The following is a 13,703-nucleotide window of genomic DNA, read 5'->3' as shown; positions in this document are numbered from 1 at the left end:
TCAGGGTCCTGGGATCGAGCCCTGCATCGGGCTCTCTGCTCAGCGGGGAGCCTGCTTCCCCCTCTCTCTCTGCCTACTTGTGATCTCTCTCTGTGAAATAAATAAAATCTTAAAAAAAAAAAAAAAAAAACCAGTATGAGGAGGGGCACTTTAGTGGTTCAGTTGGTTAAATGTCCCACGCTTGGGGTGCCTGGGTGGCTCATTTGGTTAAGCAACTGCCTTTGGCTCAGGTCATAATCCCGGAGTCTCTGGATCAAGTCTCGCATCGGGCTCTCTGCTCAGCAGGGAGTCTGCTTCTCCCTCTGACCTTCTCCCCTCTCATGCTCTCTCTTACTTGCTCACTCAAATAAATAAATAAAATCTTTAAAAAAAAAAAAAGTGTCCCAAGCTTGGTTTTAGCTCAGGTCCTTTCTCAGGGTCATGTGACAGAGCCCTGCACTGGGCTCCAGGCTCAGCACAGTCTGCTTGAGATCCTCTCTCTCCCTTTATCCCTCCCCTCACTTGTGTTCTCTCTAAATAAATAAATAAATAAATAAATAAAATCTTAAAAAAAAAAAAAAAACACAAGGTGAAAAAGAAAAAAAATTTAAATAAATACATACACACATATATACATACACAAAACCAGGGTGGGGTGCCTGGCTGGCTCAGTAGAGCACACAACTCTTTATCTTGGGGTTGTGAGTTTGCACCCCATGTTAGGTATAGAGATTACTTAAGGAAATAAAAAAGTAAAAAACAAAAAATAAAAGAAACCCAAGGTTGGAAAGAAAAGGGCCTGAGCATGAAGACAGTTGCTTGAGTCTGTAATGTCCCTTCCCACTTAAGCCTTTACAGAAACACAGGTGTCTCACAACAGAGCCACACAGAGACATACCAAACCTATTTCCTTAGCTCAGCACCATTTAACATATTCAAGAACAGCTTTTTGGTTTTTTTTTAACTCACAAGAGGAAACATCACAGTCTCTTAGAAGCAATACATTTAATACAGTCATAAAATCTCAAATGAAATACATATATTATCCATGCTACAGGTTTTCAATCTTCCTTGAACAACACAAAAAAAACACAGTACTCAAACTGCAGTTTTCAAAGGATGAACACGAATCTCATTTGGACACAAAGACAGGTTAAAAAAAATTTTAAACCAATGTTGAACAAATCCAGCAACAGCAGACTTCCTGACATCCCCCATCCCATCCCACCCTCGAATACACACTGCTGCCTGCTCCCCAGCATTTCTTCCTTCCCACCTAGCAGCTCAGTAACACATCAGACACAGAGACGTGTGTCACTGATTACTGATTACTACAGCATGCCTAAAAAACAAAGGCCAATTTATTAACTGAATGTTGAAAGAGGGGATGAAGAAAAGGTGAAACAAAATCTAGGGGAAATTGTGGGGCACTGTCTTACTTCACGCTGATTTCAGAGCACAGGAATTGTGCTCAAAGGTTAATATAGGAACTAAAGATACCAAGAAATATCCCACTATTCATAAAAGGAAGACTGCACTAATGTCTACAAAGAGCTTATAATACCATGGGAAGATATTTAAATTATAAAATTATAACTAAGAAGGTAGAATACAAAACTGTATATTCAGTACGATCTCAACTATGTAAAACCAAACCAACCACAGCATGCCCTAAAAAGACCAAAAGTTCAAAATGTTTGGGGACTCTATTCAAGTAGTATAGCTACAGTGATCTTTTTTTCCTTTTACTTTATTGTCTTTACCAAAATTTTCTTTACTGGGGGGATTTTTTTTTTTTTTTAACTATCAGTTACCAAAAAAGAAAGCCTGATAGAAGTATTGAATTTGAGTTAAACAATTTAAGTCCAGCCTATAAGAAAGGATTTGTACATTTATAAAATTATAAAACATTTCAGGCTACTCCCTGAATCCACTGTGTGTTATGAGTAACTTCCAAGAGGTGGAGGGCTTCTGCCTCTTCTCCAGCCAGGTGCAAAATGTCACCAGATCCTGCCTGATGAAAAATGCTGAAATAGGACCCTTGCAAGTCCAGATGAGCCTGTAAGTGACTCCCCTTAGTGGTCCCCACTGCCCCAACACCACTGGCCCATGGTTAAAACACCAGCAGCATTAAAACAACAACAACAACAAAAACACTAAGCCAAACAGAAATGTAGTGGATCTACCAAAAAGTAACAGAAATACCCACACTTAAATCTATTTTAAGTACAGTAAAAATCTATTTACAGTACAGTAGCAGCTCCTTAATACTAGAACTAAACAAAAGGATAGCTATTCTCTCCTATCCTCTGTGCAGATGTCAAGTTTCAGAAAGCAATCATCACAATAACTGTAGAAAGCTATTCCTGGTTTAGAAACAAATAAAATAGAACTAAAACAACAGTGGACAGAGAAAAGCACAAAATTTAGAAAGTTATAAAAAGTGCTTTCTATAAAAGTGATTCCCTTTAAAACATTTGTTTACTGTATATAATGTAAGGTCCCCACTTCCCCACCCCCCAAAAAAGGGCAAAACCTCGAAACACTTTCTACCAAAGTATCTACTGGTTTGTTCATTCAACAAACAGTGACTGAAGGCTCATAATGCGTGAGGCACTGGGGTCTCAAAGAGGAGACAGACTTGTCCCTGCCTCAAGGACATCTCTGTCTTCTCAAAGTGGGAGGTGGACATATCACCAACCACAACACAGCAATTAAAAGCAGATGCCACTGCTTTCTTACAATTAAAGAATATGCTGCAATTCTTATTGAATTACTTACACAAAAGTCCTTATATAGAAACTTTCCTGACTTACTAGGAGGCAAAAACGCAACTACTTGATGAATACTTCTAGAAGGGGCAGGCATTAAATTACATTTTGTGATATTTGCCCCTAAACATCACAATGCCTACTGAAGTCAGTTGACTTTCCTATAAGCAATGGAGGATTTTTTACTCTGAGAATGAGACACCTTGAATCTGAGAATAAGTGACCAGTCCTAAATGTAGATCAAGACTAGTTAGTACCATCAAAGGCTGAAACTCAAGAGTGCAAATTTCATTTAAAATCCTCAGTCCCCCCTTCCAGCCGTTGATTTTCAATATGCTCCTGTGTCAGCCGCTCCAGGTCTTTCCTTACATTCGGGTGGTCCTCCAGATCTTCATAGAGTGATCTCACGATGTCCAGTCTCCTGTAATTCTCGGGCTTGACTAGGCTTCGGACAACCTGGAGGCACCGCTCTTTTAGCGTATACACTGTAAATGCAGAAAACCAAATCCTCAGCAGCAGACTCAAGCCTTGGGACAAGGAAGGAGCAAGAGGCTTTGCCAACCACAGCAATTCCATTTACTATATACAGACCTCACTTTGGGCTAAAAAAGTGAGGGCCTGTGTGTCGCAGAGTATAACATGATGGCCCTAATGCACATCTCCATGGTATGCAGGACTTCGTGTAGTAACTTCCCCTTACAAGTGTGTTGTTTGTGATGTGCTTTAACTAAATGAATGTGGGTGACGTAACAGACACTGTGCCAATTCTGAACCTAACATTTAAGAAGCCCTGGCAACTTCCACTTTTACGCTCTCAGGAGCCCTGAGCTACCCTACACAAGAGCTACCCTACACAAGAGGAACAAGCCCTGAGAATGCATAGGAGGGAGGCCCAGCCACCAGCCAACCTGCCAGCAGTCAGCCACACCAACGACCACAAATGAGCAGAATAACCACCTGCCTGAGCTCAGCCTAGAGTGCAGAATTATGAATAAGAAAGAAGTTCTTAGTTTGGGGGTAGCTGTCACAAAGCAATAGATAACCAAAACAGTTTGTAACTGGATTTTGAGGAACTCCAGTTCTATTTTAAACTCACTGGGGAATTAACTCTTTAAGGGCATCCTATAAGCCAAAAGTTACATTTATCAATTTAACTTATCAACTTATCAATTTTTGTACACCTGCTTCCTTAAAACAGGATCCACATATATGTATCAGTTTGAACCTTATGAAGCTACAGGCATTTGGGTTTGTTTTGTTTGTTTTTAAGTAATCTCTATACCCAACTTGGGGCTCAAACTCACAAGCCTGAGATCAATAGCTGCGTGCTTCCGGGTACCCTTGTATTTGGGGTTTTTTAATCCACAAGAACATCAGTTTCTTTAAGTTCAACCTAATAAAATCAACTGAGTTTTTTTTTTTTTTTTTAAGATTTTATTTATTTATTTGACAGAGAGAGATCACAAGCAGGCAGAGAGGCAGGTAGAGAGAGAGGAGGAAGCAGGCTCCCTGCTGAGCAGAGAGCCCGATGCGGGGCTCGATCCCAGGACCCTGAGATCATGACCTGAGCCGAAGGCAGCGGCTTAAACCACTGAGCCACCCAGGCGCCCCAAAATCAACTGAGTTTTAAACAAATAATAAACTATGATGTTAATGTTCAATTCGGTGATTTTTTTTTTTAACCTGTTTGGCACTGAGCTTGAGTGGGTTAAATAACATTAAAAGATACAACACTAGGGGCACCTGGGTGGCTCAGTCGGTTAAGCATCTGCTTTCAACTCAGGTCATGATCCCAGGGTCCTAGGATCGAGCCCCACATCGGGCTCTCTGCTCAACGGGGAGCCTGCTTCCTCCTCTCTCTCTCTCTCTCTCTCTCTATCTGCCTCTCTGCCTGCTTGTGATCTCTGTCAAATAAGTAAATAAAATCTTTTAAAAAAATTTTTAAAAAAAGCATACAAATAAATTTGTTCCATTTTATTTGTGGTGGAGGACAGGACACAGAAAGGTTGGATAACTCGGCTAGAATCCAGTAAAAGCCAATAAAGCTTTGGCTCCTTCAAATGGCTTATTCTCTATTTACTACAACAGCCTTATCTTTTTATTTATTCTTTTTACTTATTTATATTAACTTTTAAGTAATCTCTATACCCAACATGGGGCTTGAACTCATGACCCTGAGATCAAGAGTCCCATGTTCTATTGACTGCCTTTGGCTTGGGTCACGATCCCAGGGTCCTAGGAGCCTGCTCTTGCTCAGCAGGGAGCCTGCTTCTCCCTCTGCCACTCCCCATGCCTGTGCTCTTTCTCTCTGACAAATAAATAAAATCTTAAAAAAAAAAAAGAAAGTAAGATGGAACATCAGTACCTGGCAGTGTGATGTTGGCAAAAATAGGCTGTCCATCAACATTGAGAGATGGCACAAAGAGCTCAGTCTGGTTAACCAGAAGGCCATCATATGTCCCTGCATCTCTGAAGAGCCAAAGGTGACCTGTTAAAACAAGCAGAGGCTGTTATGTAGCCACACCCACTTCCTTCATCTTCCTGGATTGGCACTTGAAGTACTTGACTCTCATTCTGCTTAAATATCAGACAAAGCCCTTCCAATATTATCTTACTAAATCCTCACCAAAAAAAAAGGCCAAGCGACAGTAAGGGAAAAAGAGCATGTACTTGAGGCTCCAAATACCATGCCTTTCCTGCTACCCCATGGTCAAAAAGCAAAGTTCATGAATTGCAAATCACACCAAACATGGCAAACTAAAAGAAAGAACTTCACCAACTCCTTATATCTGTGCCTCTCAAGAACAAGAAGGTGCAAAAACATCATGTTAACAAAAAGAAACCAGACAGAAAAGGGTACATTCTGTAGGAAAAGATGCAGCTAATCTATGGTGTGAAAAACCAGAATGACTGCCTCTGGAAGAGAGGGGATTGAGTGGAAAGGGGCAGGAGGGAACTTTCTAAAGTGATGGAAATGTTCTAATCTAGAATTCGATCTAGGTGTTGCTATATTTGTCAAAAACACATCAAACTCTAAGATCTGTGCATTTAACTGCATGTATATTATACCTGAATTTAAGAAAAAAATACATCATAGGGGGGGGGGGGAAGAGGGCGGGGAAGAAGAGAGCCCCCCTCCTCCCCACCTAACTTTCTATTAAGGGAGGTAGAGACTGTATGAATAAACACATCATTAAAAATGAATTCATTAGCTAATTAATTAAATAATCATGTGTTCCTGGGGCACAAACTTACTTGATTTGCTGGGAAAATTAAGAAATATAAACTGGTAAATAATTTTTTTTATTATGGTAAAACATACAGTTTTACAGTTTACATAGAGTTCAGTGACATTAAGTAGATTCACAGAGTAATTTTTTAAAAAATTTTATATTAAACCAGGCACAGATAAGTTTTGGAGAATACAAAATTCACAATTTCTTGGATAAAATAGGACACTACAGAAATGTTAGCCCCCGGAAGAATTGTGTTCTCCCTCTTTTAATATCAAGGTAAGTCTGGTGTAAAAATTTGGAGATTTCTGAGTAGGCTCCTCTCAAGGCAAAAGGATCTACTGGGATCCTGCCAGGATGGCTGTGAAAATTAACCAAGTACGATTTCTCTTTTTTGAAAGCTATAAGATTACTGCCTCCTTATTACAACAGCCTCCTTAACTGGCTCCTCAGCAGCAGTCTTCCCTCTCCAAACCACTGTGCAACTCGGGGGAGCTTTTCGGTATTAAAATCTGTCACTGTCATTTCCATGCTTAAAAATTCCATGGCCCCTCTCTCCCCAGGGGAAAAACCGTCTTTCAGGTTTCCCCTCCCGAGACTGCAGGTGTTGTTAGCCCCCGCGGTTCCCTCTGGCTACAACTCTCAACTCCTCTGTCTTGGGTCGGTCAGCCCCTCTGCACCTGGCGGGCTTCCATTTCTTCTGCTCTGGGGTGCTCGAAGTGAAACGACACACGCCGTCCCTTCACCGGCAGGAACCTGCTCCAAGCCCCCACCTTCCGCCGTGCTCCGTCCTTCCAGCAGCCGCTGGGACACTGGCTAGTTAGCTGTGTGTGCACTCGCCCGTCCCCGCCCCCGGACTGTGTTCTCCCTGAAGGCAGGGACCCTACGCGGAACTGGCCCACCGGGGACATTAGAGAACCTGAGACTCTCCCATTCACGGACTGAACTAATGGGCATTAGATAGGGAGCATTTTTAGTAGTAAATACGCGTGTAAGGGGGAAAAGTCACCTCAGGAAAATTACTCAGTACTAAAGAGAATAAGGTGCCACTCACTAGCAGCGTCAACCTGGATCTGTCACAGCCTGTCGGGGCTCGAGCAGGCGCTCGCTGCGCCCTGGGACAAAGCGGGAGGCGCGGTCCGCCTGGGCCCGCCCGGCCAGGGCGACCCCAGTCCGCCTACCTCGGTAGCTATGGATGCGGCGGCCCGTGCCCGGCGGCAGCGTCGGGTAGGGCTGCGGCTCGCCGTCGAAGTTGAGCCACACCGGCAGCACGACGCGCGGGCTGCGGTTGCAGAAGATGACTTGCGACGGCTCGCAGGAGTTCACCGAGCGCAGCACCGGACGCGGCTGCACGGCCTCCATCTCCTCCTGAGCGCCCGGCTCCTCCGGATCAGACTCTTCCGGCCCGGACTCCTCGGCGCCCGACTCCTCCCCGCCGTCCTCTTCAGGACCCACCTCCTCTGCGCCCACCTCCTCCGCACCCGCCTCGGCCTCTTCCACGTTCCCTGCCTTCCGGGGCATTACCTACCGGAGCTTAGACAACCCCAGCCTCGCTGACTCCGGATTTGCGGGCCTCACGGGGCGGAGCTGGGCGTGCGTGCGTGCGCGTCCCCGTATGCGTGCGTGCGCGTCCCCGCAAAGAGCGCGAGCTGTTTTCGCGCGCTCTCGGTCAGGGACGGAATACTGTGGCAGAAATGGCGGGTTTGAAACCTTGTGGCAGCGCAGGTGGCCTCTCCAGGCTTTGGAACCGAGCATCCAGGAGGCGGAGCCTGGTGTCAGGCCATTTCATCGGCTCGTTTCCTCTATAAAGTGGATTTGTTCCCGCCACCACCCCCCCCGCACTAGTAAGATTTTTTTTTTAATTTTATTTATTTGACAGAGAGATCACAAGTAAGCAGAAGCAGGCAGAGAGAGAGGGGGAAGCAGGCTCCCCGCTAAGCAGAGAGCCTGATGTGGGGCTCGATTCCCAGGACCCTGAGACTATGACCCCAACAGAAGGCAGAGACTCAAACTACTGAGCCAACCAGGCGCCCCACTAATAAGTTTTTGATGCAGCATTTCCTTAACTTCATTTGGTCTCTCTCTTTTTTTTTTTTTTTTAAGATTTTATTTATTTATTTGACAGACAGAGATCACAAGCAGTCTCCGCACTTGAGTAGGGAGCCAGATGCCGGGCTCTATCCCAGGACCCTGGGATCATGACCTGAGCAGAAGGCAGAGGCTTTAAGCCACTGAGCCACCCAGGCACCCTTCATTCGGTCTCTTGATACCTTCATTGTTTTTGCCGTATTCTCCCTACCATACGAGCTATTATTTATTTAATAATTTTCTCATTCATTTTTGTCGCCATTTTGGGTCACAAAACTCGAATTTTGTATAGAAGAGTATAATAAAGTCAAAATTTCCCTCTCGTCCTAGTTTCCCCCAGCCACCCAGGAAAAGTCCATGGAAGCAAGTACTACCACCAATTTTTTGTACTTCCCTTTTTCTTTCTTTTTAAAAGATTTTATTTATTTATTTATTTGAGAGAGAATGAGAGAGAGAGAGAGCACGAGAGGAGAGCGGGAGAAGCAGACTCCCTGCTGAGCAGGAGCCCGATGTGGGACTTGATCCTGAGACTCCAGGATCATGACTGGAGCCAAAGGCAGTCGCTTAACCAACTAAGCCACCCAGGCGCCCTATACTTCCTTTTAAATTCTGTATGCACACGAAACAGTTAAACAAGTTTAAGAAATTTTATATTACTACCATCAGTGGAAATGCGCTTTCATTTTTCACAGAAGAGTACAGTGGAACTTTAAAAGGAAACAAAACAACAGTTATTAAATTTAATCTATAGTCTATTAAAAGCCCTGAGACTGCACTTCTTTGGTTCCACCGGTTTAGCCAAGTGTTAGATATTAAATGCCAAGTATTAGTTGTCACACCAAGTTTTTCTGGACATAGTCAGAAAGATGAAAGGAAATTGAGAGGGGACTAACACATGACACTGCAGTGGGGGTGCCCTCTGAAATTCACATCCACCTGGGTTCTCATTCTGCTTGTAGCTTCAGATATGTATTACTGTGCAAAATTCCTTAAATTCTCTGAGACGTTGCTCATTTTTAGGAATTAAGTGACAAAACTGTGGACAAGTGTTAAGTGGAAAGTGGGAAGTGACTAGCACATAGTAAGCACTCAACATATAGCAGCGGTTAATATTATCAAGATAAATTAAACACACTGTCTCTGTCCTGAAAACTCTCACAGGCTACTGGGAAAGCATACAAGACATATTGTTACAGTATGATATTGGTTGTAAAAGAGAAAGGTGTAGAGTGGTTTGTTGGGCTAGGCTTCCCGGAAGAGTTATATCTGGTATGGACTATTAAGAATGGATCTAAAAGTTTTCCTTTCCCATGTCCCATCAGACAAATAAATATCCACGTTGGATGTCAAATAAGGGCTCATAGACAGATTTCCCAATCCAGTTTGCTTCTCATTGACTTTATATCCACTGCCTCCAAGCCCATGACTCCTACAGGCCTACCACTTCCTGAAAATCCACCAGGAACCCCAAGCCAAAGAGGGACATAGATTTGAGCTCAGAGCCCAGCACTATGGCCCCAACATTTAAAAGAAATGGCAGAGGGAGAAGGGACAAGTAAACTTTTTTGTTTCGTGTTTGGCTATACTCCTGGGGCAGCTGTTTTCAATCAAATCTGCAAAAACAGAAGAGGTTTAGATTTATGATTTTAGATGTACAGTGACCCATCTGAGCAACCTCATTTTGGTTTCTTTGACTACCTGACCCGAAAGACTGATGCAAACTGCTTCACAAAACATGTTGGAAAATGCCAACCCCATTAAAGTGAGGGAAAGCTTATTTAGAATACAGAAATGAATAAAAATATAGGGGGGGAACCTATCAAATTGTATGTGTAGTGTGATAACCTTTATGCAAAATACATGTAATTACTTCCCCACCTCCATCTTCTAGATGTAGTTTTATTACCTTTGTAATGAAAACAATGAAATCAGTTCCTCCTTGCCCCCAGGCTTATTGAGATATAATTTACCTAAGTCAATTCTCTTTTTTAAATATTTTTAAGTTTATTTATTTTAAAGATTTTGACAGAGTGCGACTGAGCGTGTGCACAAGCAGAATTACATTTTAATCTACATTTACTAAATCATTCTATTTTCTTTTTTTAAAACCATAATGTTTAATCCTTATAACAAAACTAAGGTGTTGATAGCTTACTTATTTGGACTCAAACTGTAAGAAGACTGAGTTTCAGAGGGGTTAAATATGCCCAGATTTGCTAAATTCAGATTGTTCTCAGTCATCTTGTCATAATAAAAAATTAGATGGAGTTCGTTTTCTTCTTCTGAGGTTAGACATAGGGAAGCTATCCACTGGTGCCTCTCTTCCTTTCCGATGACCAAGAAAGAATTCTTGAGAGGTCTTTGGTGCAAAATGGTGGTTTATTAAACATGGAGACAGGACCCTTGGGCAGAAAGAGCTACTGCCCTGGGGTCTTCACAAGTGGCTGATTATATACTCAGGAGTTGGGGAGGTGAGGACAAAGGGGGTGTCCAGAAGGACTACCATATGCTAACGAAGACTCTCAGGATAGTGGAGGCCTGGTTATTGTCAAGCCAAGGCCGTTTATCTAATGAGGCACTAACATGAGGACGATTGGGAGCTTCCTGGAGGAATGTTACATTCCTCCTATCCCACATCCTTGTCAATGGGCTGCATGTTCAAAAGATATTCAATTTTATTTACATTTCCTTCTGCCTCAGCCTCCTCAATGTTATGGAGGGGAGGGAGATGTTAGCGCTTCAGGAAACTGAGTTATGAGTGTCTGGAAGTTAGGCTATTGATAAGCAAACTTCCTTGTAAATCATAGCACATTTGTAAACTGAGGAAGACTCAGGTCTTGCAGGATTGTGATCTCTACAAGTTAACTATTTGTTTTTCTTTTAGGGCAGCCAGGAGTGCCTGAGAAGTGTCACATATATTCCATGGGGCGGGGGGTTGCAGGGTGTCAGCTTCTGCTTTGTCCTCAGCTTCCCTTCTGTTTCCTCATCATTGAGATTTCTGAAGAAGGATAATTCTGAAAGACTTTCATATTTTCTAATGTGAGTGGGAAATAAGCTAAATATGACAAATCCTCTCTCAGTCAGCCATAAGAACCTTCAAGAGAACCTCTTTATTATACTATACTATATTATATTATATATATATATATTATATATATTATATATATAATATATAATATATATTATATATATAGTATATATAATATACTATACTATATTATAGAAAATATTTTCTACCCTGTAATTTGGTTTAATTTGCATATTTATTTAAAAAAAAAACTAAAAAGTAACAGGTTTGAGCCAGTGAGCTATTAGGCATAAATGGATTACAAACGTCTTGATAATAAAGCAATTTTCAATCTCTTGAAAAACTAAACTTGACCTTGATTTCAGAAGCAAGAAGAAATGGGGAACTGATGTCTTTGGCATCAGAGATGTACCAACTTCTGTTTTGTTGCTCTTGTTACCCAGTACTTTTTTCTACCTTTATTTCATGAACCTGAAGCCATGTTTGTAAAGAGTATTTGTTACTATAGGCCACGCTGAGTGCGACAGAAAGCGTCTTTTCATCTCCAGGCTCCTTTCTAGCATTTGCACTCAGTTTCATACTGTTGCATACGAGAAAACATTTGCCCACTCTCTCAGGGTCCCTCCTCCAAGATGACCAAGAAAAGAAAGGAATAATGGTGGTGCCAAAAAGAGCCACGGCCACGGGCAGGCTATTTGCTACACCAACCGCACCCTTTGTGTACCCAAGGACAAGGCCATTAAGAACTTTGTTATTCGGAACATAGTAGAGGCCGCCACGGTCATTTCTAAAGCGAGTGTCTTCGATGCCTATGTGCTTCCCAAGCTGTATGTGAAACTACATTATTGCATGAGTTGTGCCATTCACAGCAAGGTAGTCAGGAGTCACTCTCATGAAGCACCAAAGAATCCAGCCTAAGTCAGGGTGCCACCCTGATTTAGACCCATGGGTACTGCCCCACAACTTCTACCAAAGCCCACATAAGGAGCTAAGTCCTTAAGAACTAAAGAAAAGCTGTTCTCCGGAGGAGGGGAGGGGAATAGCGATTATACTTCATACAGCAAAAAAAGAAAACATTTGTTGAAACTTGGCTTTGGAGAATGTGAGTTGGGACTTAAGTTGGCAGTTTGCAGACAGCTGGTACCATCAGTAACTGTACAAAAATACAGCTGCTTTCTAAAGGCAGGTGTGGGTGTCAACTAGATCACACAACAAGAAAATCAGATTGATTTAGGACTCTCAGGTTTATTTTCTGAAGAAAAGCTAACCTGTACACGAAGTTGTCCAAAGATTAGGGTTAACTAGAAATAAGACAACTTTAAGATGAGAAAGAATTTTAGGCAGTAATCTAGTCTACTGTTGCTGTTTTAGAAATGAATAAACAAGCCTGGACAGGTTGTGTGACATTCCCACCCTCTTAGCTGGTGGCCAAGCCAAAATTAAAACCTGGGTCTCCTTAGTCCTAATCAATGAAGAGCTATTCAAGGACTCCCACATCAGTTTTCTGTTTTGTGTGCAACACTGGTCCTTTATCAGCCTCTCCTTGGATCTCACTGACAACCTGACAGAGCAAAAGGGCAACTGTTACATTTAGCTAACATTTACAATGTTACCCATTGGCATCAGTGTTTGCATTGAAAAACTCTGGGTCAGGGTTTCCTTTGGTTCTTTTGGCGCCTTTGGGTTTGTTGAGACTATCAAGTATGAGACTGGTTTTGTGCTGTAATCTGCATCCCCACCTGTAACATATTTGAAAAATAATTTCATTGTGAAACAAGTTTTCAGGTTTGTAGAAATATTTTAAGAATAGTACCAAGAATGTATATATATTTATATAACATAATTTTGAATTGAGATTATTTTATCCCCCAATTTGAATTCATTTAATATGATCATCCCATTATGACTTTAAGGGTACACATGGACACATGGATGCCTGGTTGGCTCAGTCGGTGGAGCATGTGACTCTTAGATCTCAGGGTTATGAGTCTGAGTGCCATGTTGGGTATAGAGTTAAAAATAAAATCTTAAAAAAAAAAAAGGGTACACACGGACAATAAATGCATTATAAGGGGAAACAATAATATGCCTTTTTTAAAGTAAGATGTCAAGTTCAATAAATAATTCATTTTGACATTGACAAACATTTTGCCTCAGAAGGCAAATCATTAGCATTAAATACATTATATGTCTACTGTGCAGGAGGCAGTGGAGATATAGTAGTAAGAAACAGACACATAACTTCTACTCTGAAGCATATAACATAGTCATTAATCACTGTATCTTCCCATGCAACCCAAAGGACACCGAAATGACATTCGCATGAAAACTTCAGGGAAAAAAAGAACATAAAGGAACAATGCAGTATCAACTTATTAAATAGGAAAGATATCATAGCCCAAAATTTTATTTTATTTTATTTAAAGATTTTATTTATTTGACAGGAAGAGAGAGAGCGGCCATGAGCCAGGCGGAGAGGCAGAGGGAGAGGGAGAAGCAGGGAGCCCAACACGGAGCTTGATCCAGGAACCCTGTAATCATGACCTGAGCCAAAGGCAGACATGTAACCAACTGAGCCACCCAAGTGCCCCTCATAGGTGAAAA

The 13,703-nt window shown here is 42.1% G+C and overlaps 1 protein-coding gene across 3 annotated transcripts; it reads right to left on the bottom strand.

Annotated features, from left to right (window-relative positions):
• Nucleotides 1-970: 970 nt before the first annotated feature.
• On the bottom strand, nt 971-7,546 carry LOC111144039 (von Hippel-Lindau tumor suppressor). 3 transcript variants are annotated; one of them, XM_022498111.1, is made up of 3 exons: nt 7,165-7,546; nt 5,116-5,238; nt 971-3,235 (listed from the first exon to the last, which is right to left on the bottom strand). In XM_022498111.1, exons 1-3 carry the CDS (start codon nt 7,502-7,504, stop codon nt 3,039-3,041), a joined length of 660 nt encoding a protein of 219 aa, XP_022353819.1. In that variant the 5' UTR covers nt 7,505-7,546; the 3' UTR covers nt 971-3,038. The 3 variants fall into 3 exon arrangements, with proteins under 3 accessions (XP_022353819.1, XP_022353818.1, XP_022353820.1); XM_022498110.1 differs by having other exon boundaries at nt 971-3,277; nt 7,165-7,506; XM_022498112.1 differs by lacking the exon at nt 5,116-5,238 and having other exon boundaries at nt 7,165-7,506.
• Nucleotides 7,547-13,703: the final 6,157 nt, after the last annotated feature.

The sequence above is a fragment of the Enhydra lutris genome, unplaced genomic scaffold (assembly GCF_002288905.1).
Source record: "Enhydra lutris kenyoni isolate GAN:26980312 unplaced genomic scaffold, ASM228890v2 scaffoldscaffold10, whole genome shotgun sequence".
NCBI classification, from domain to species: Eukaryota; Metazoa; Chordata; class Mammalia; order Carnivora; family Mustelidae; genus Enhydra; species Enhydra lutris.
The sequence above is the reverse complement of the archived record's forward strand: the minus strand, read 5'-3'. Positions and strand labels throughout refer to the sequence as shown.

Bases quoted from the DNA above. Each gene is read 5' to 3' on its own strand.
- LOC111144039 (XM_022498110.1), bottom strand. From the start codon at position 7,504: ATGCCCCGGAAGGCAGGGAACGTGGAAGAGGCCGAGGCGGGTGCGGAG. The intron at 5,239-7,164 runs GTAGGCGGACTG...TTGTTTTAACAG, and splicing joins CCGCATCCATAGCTACCGAG to GTCACCTTTGGCTCTTCAGA. The intron at 3,278-5,115 runs GTACTGATGTTC...CCTTGTCCCAAG, and splicing joins TGCCAACATCACACTGCCAG to GCTTGAGTCTGCTGCTGAGG.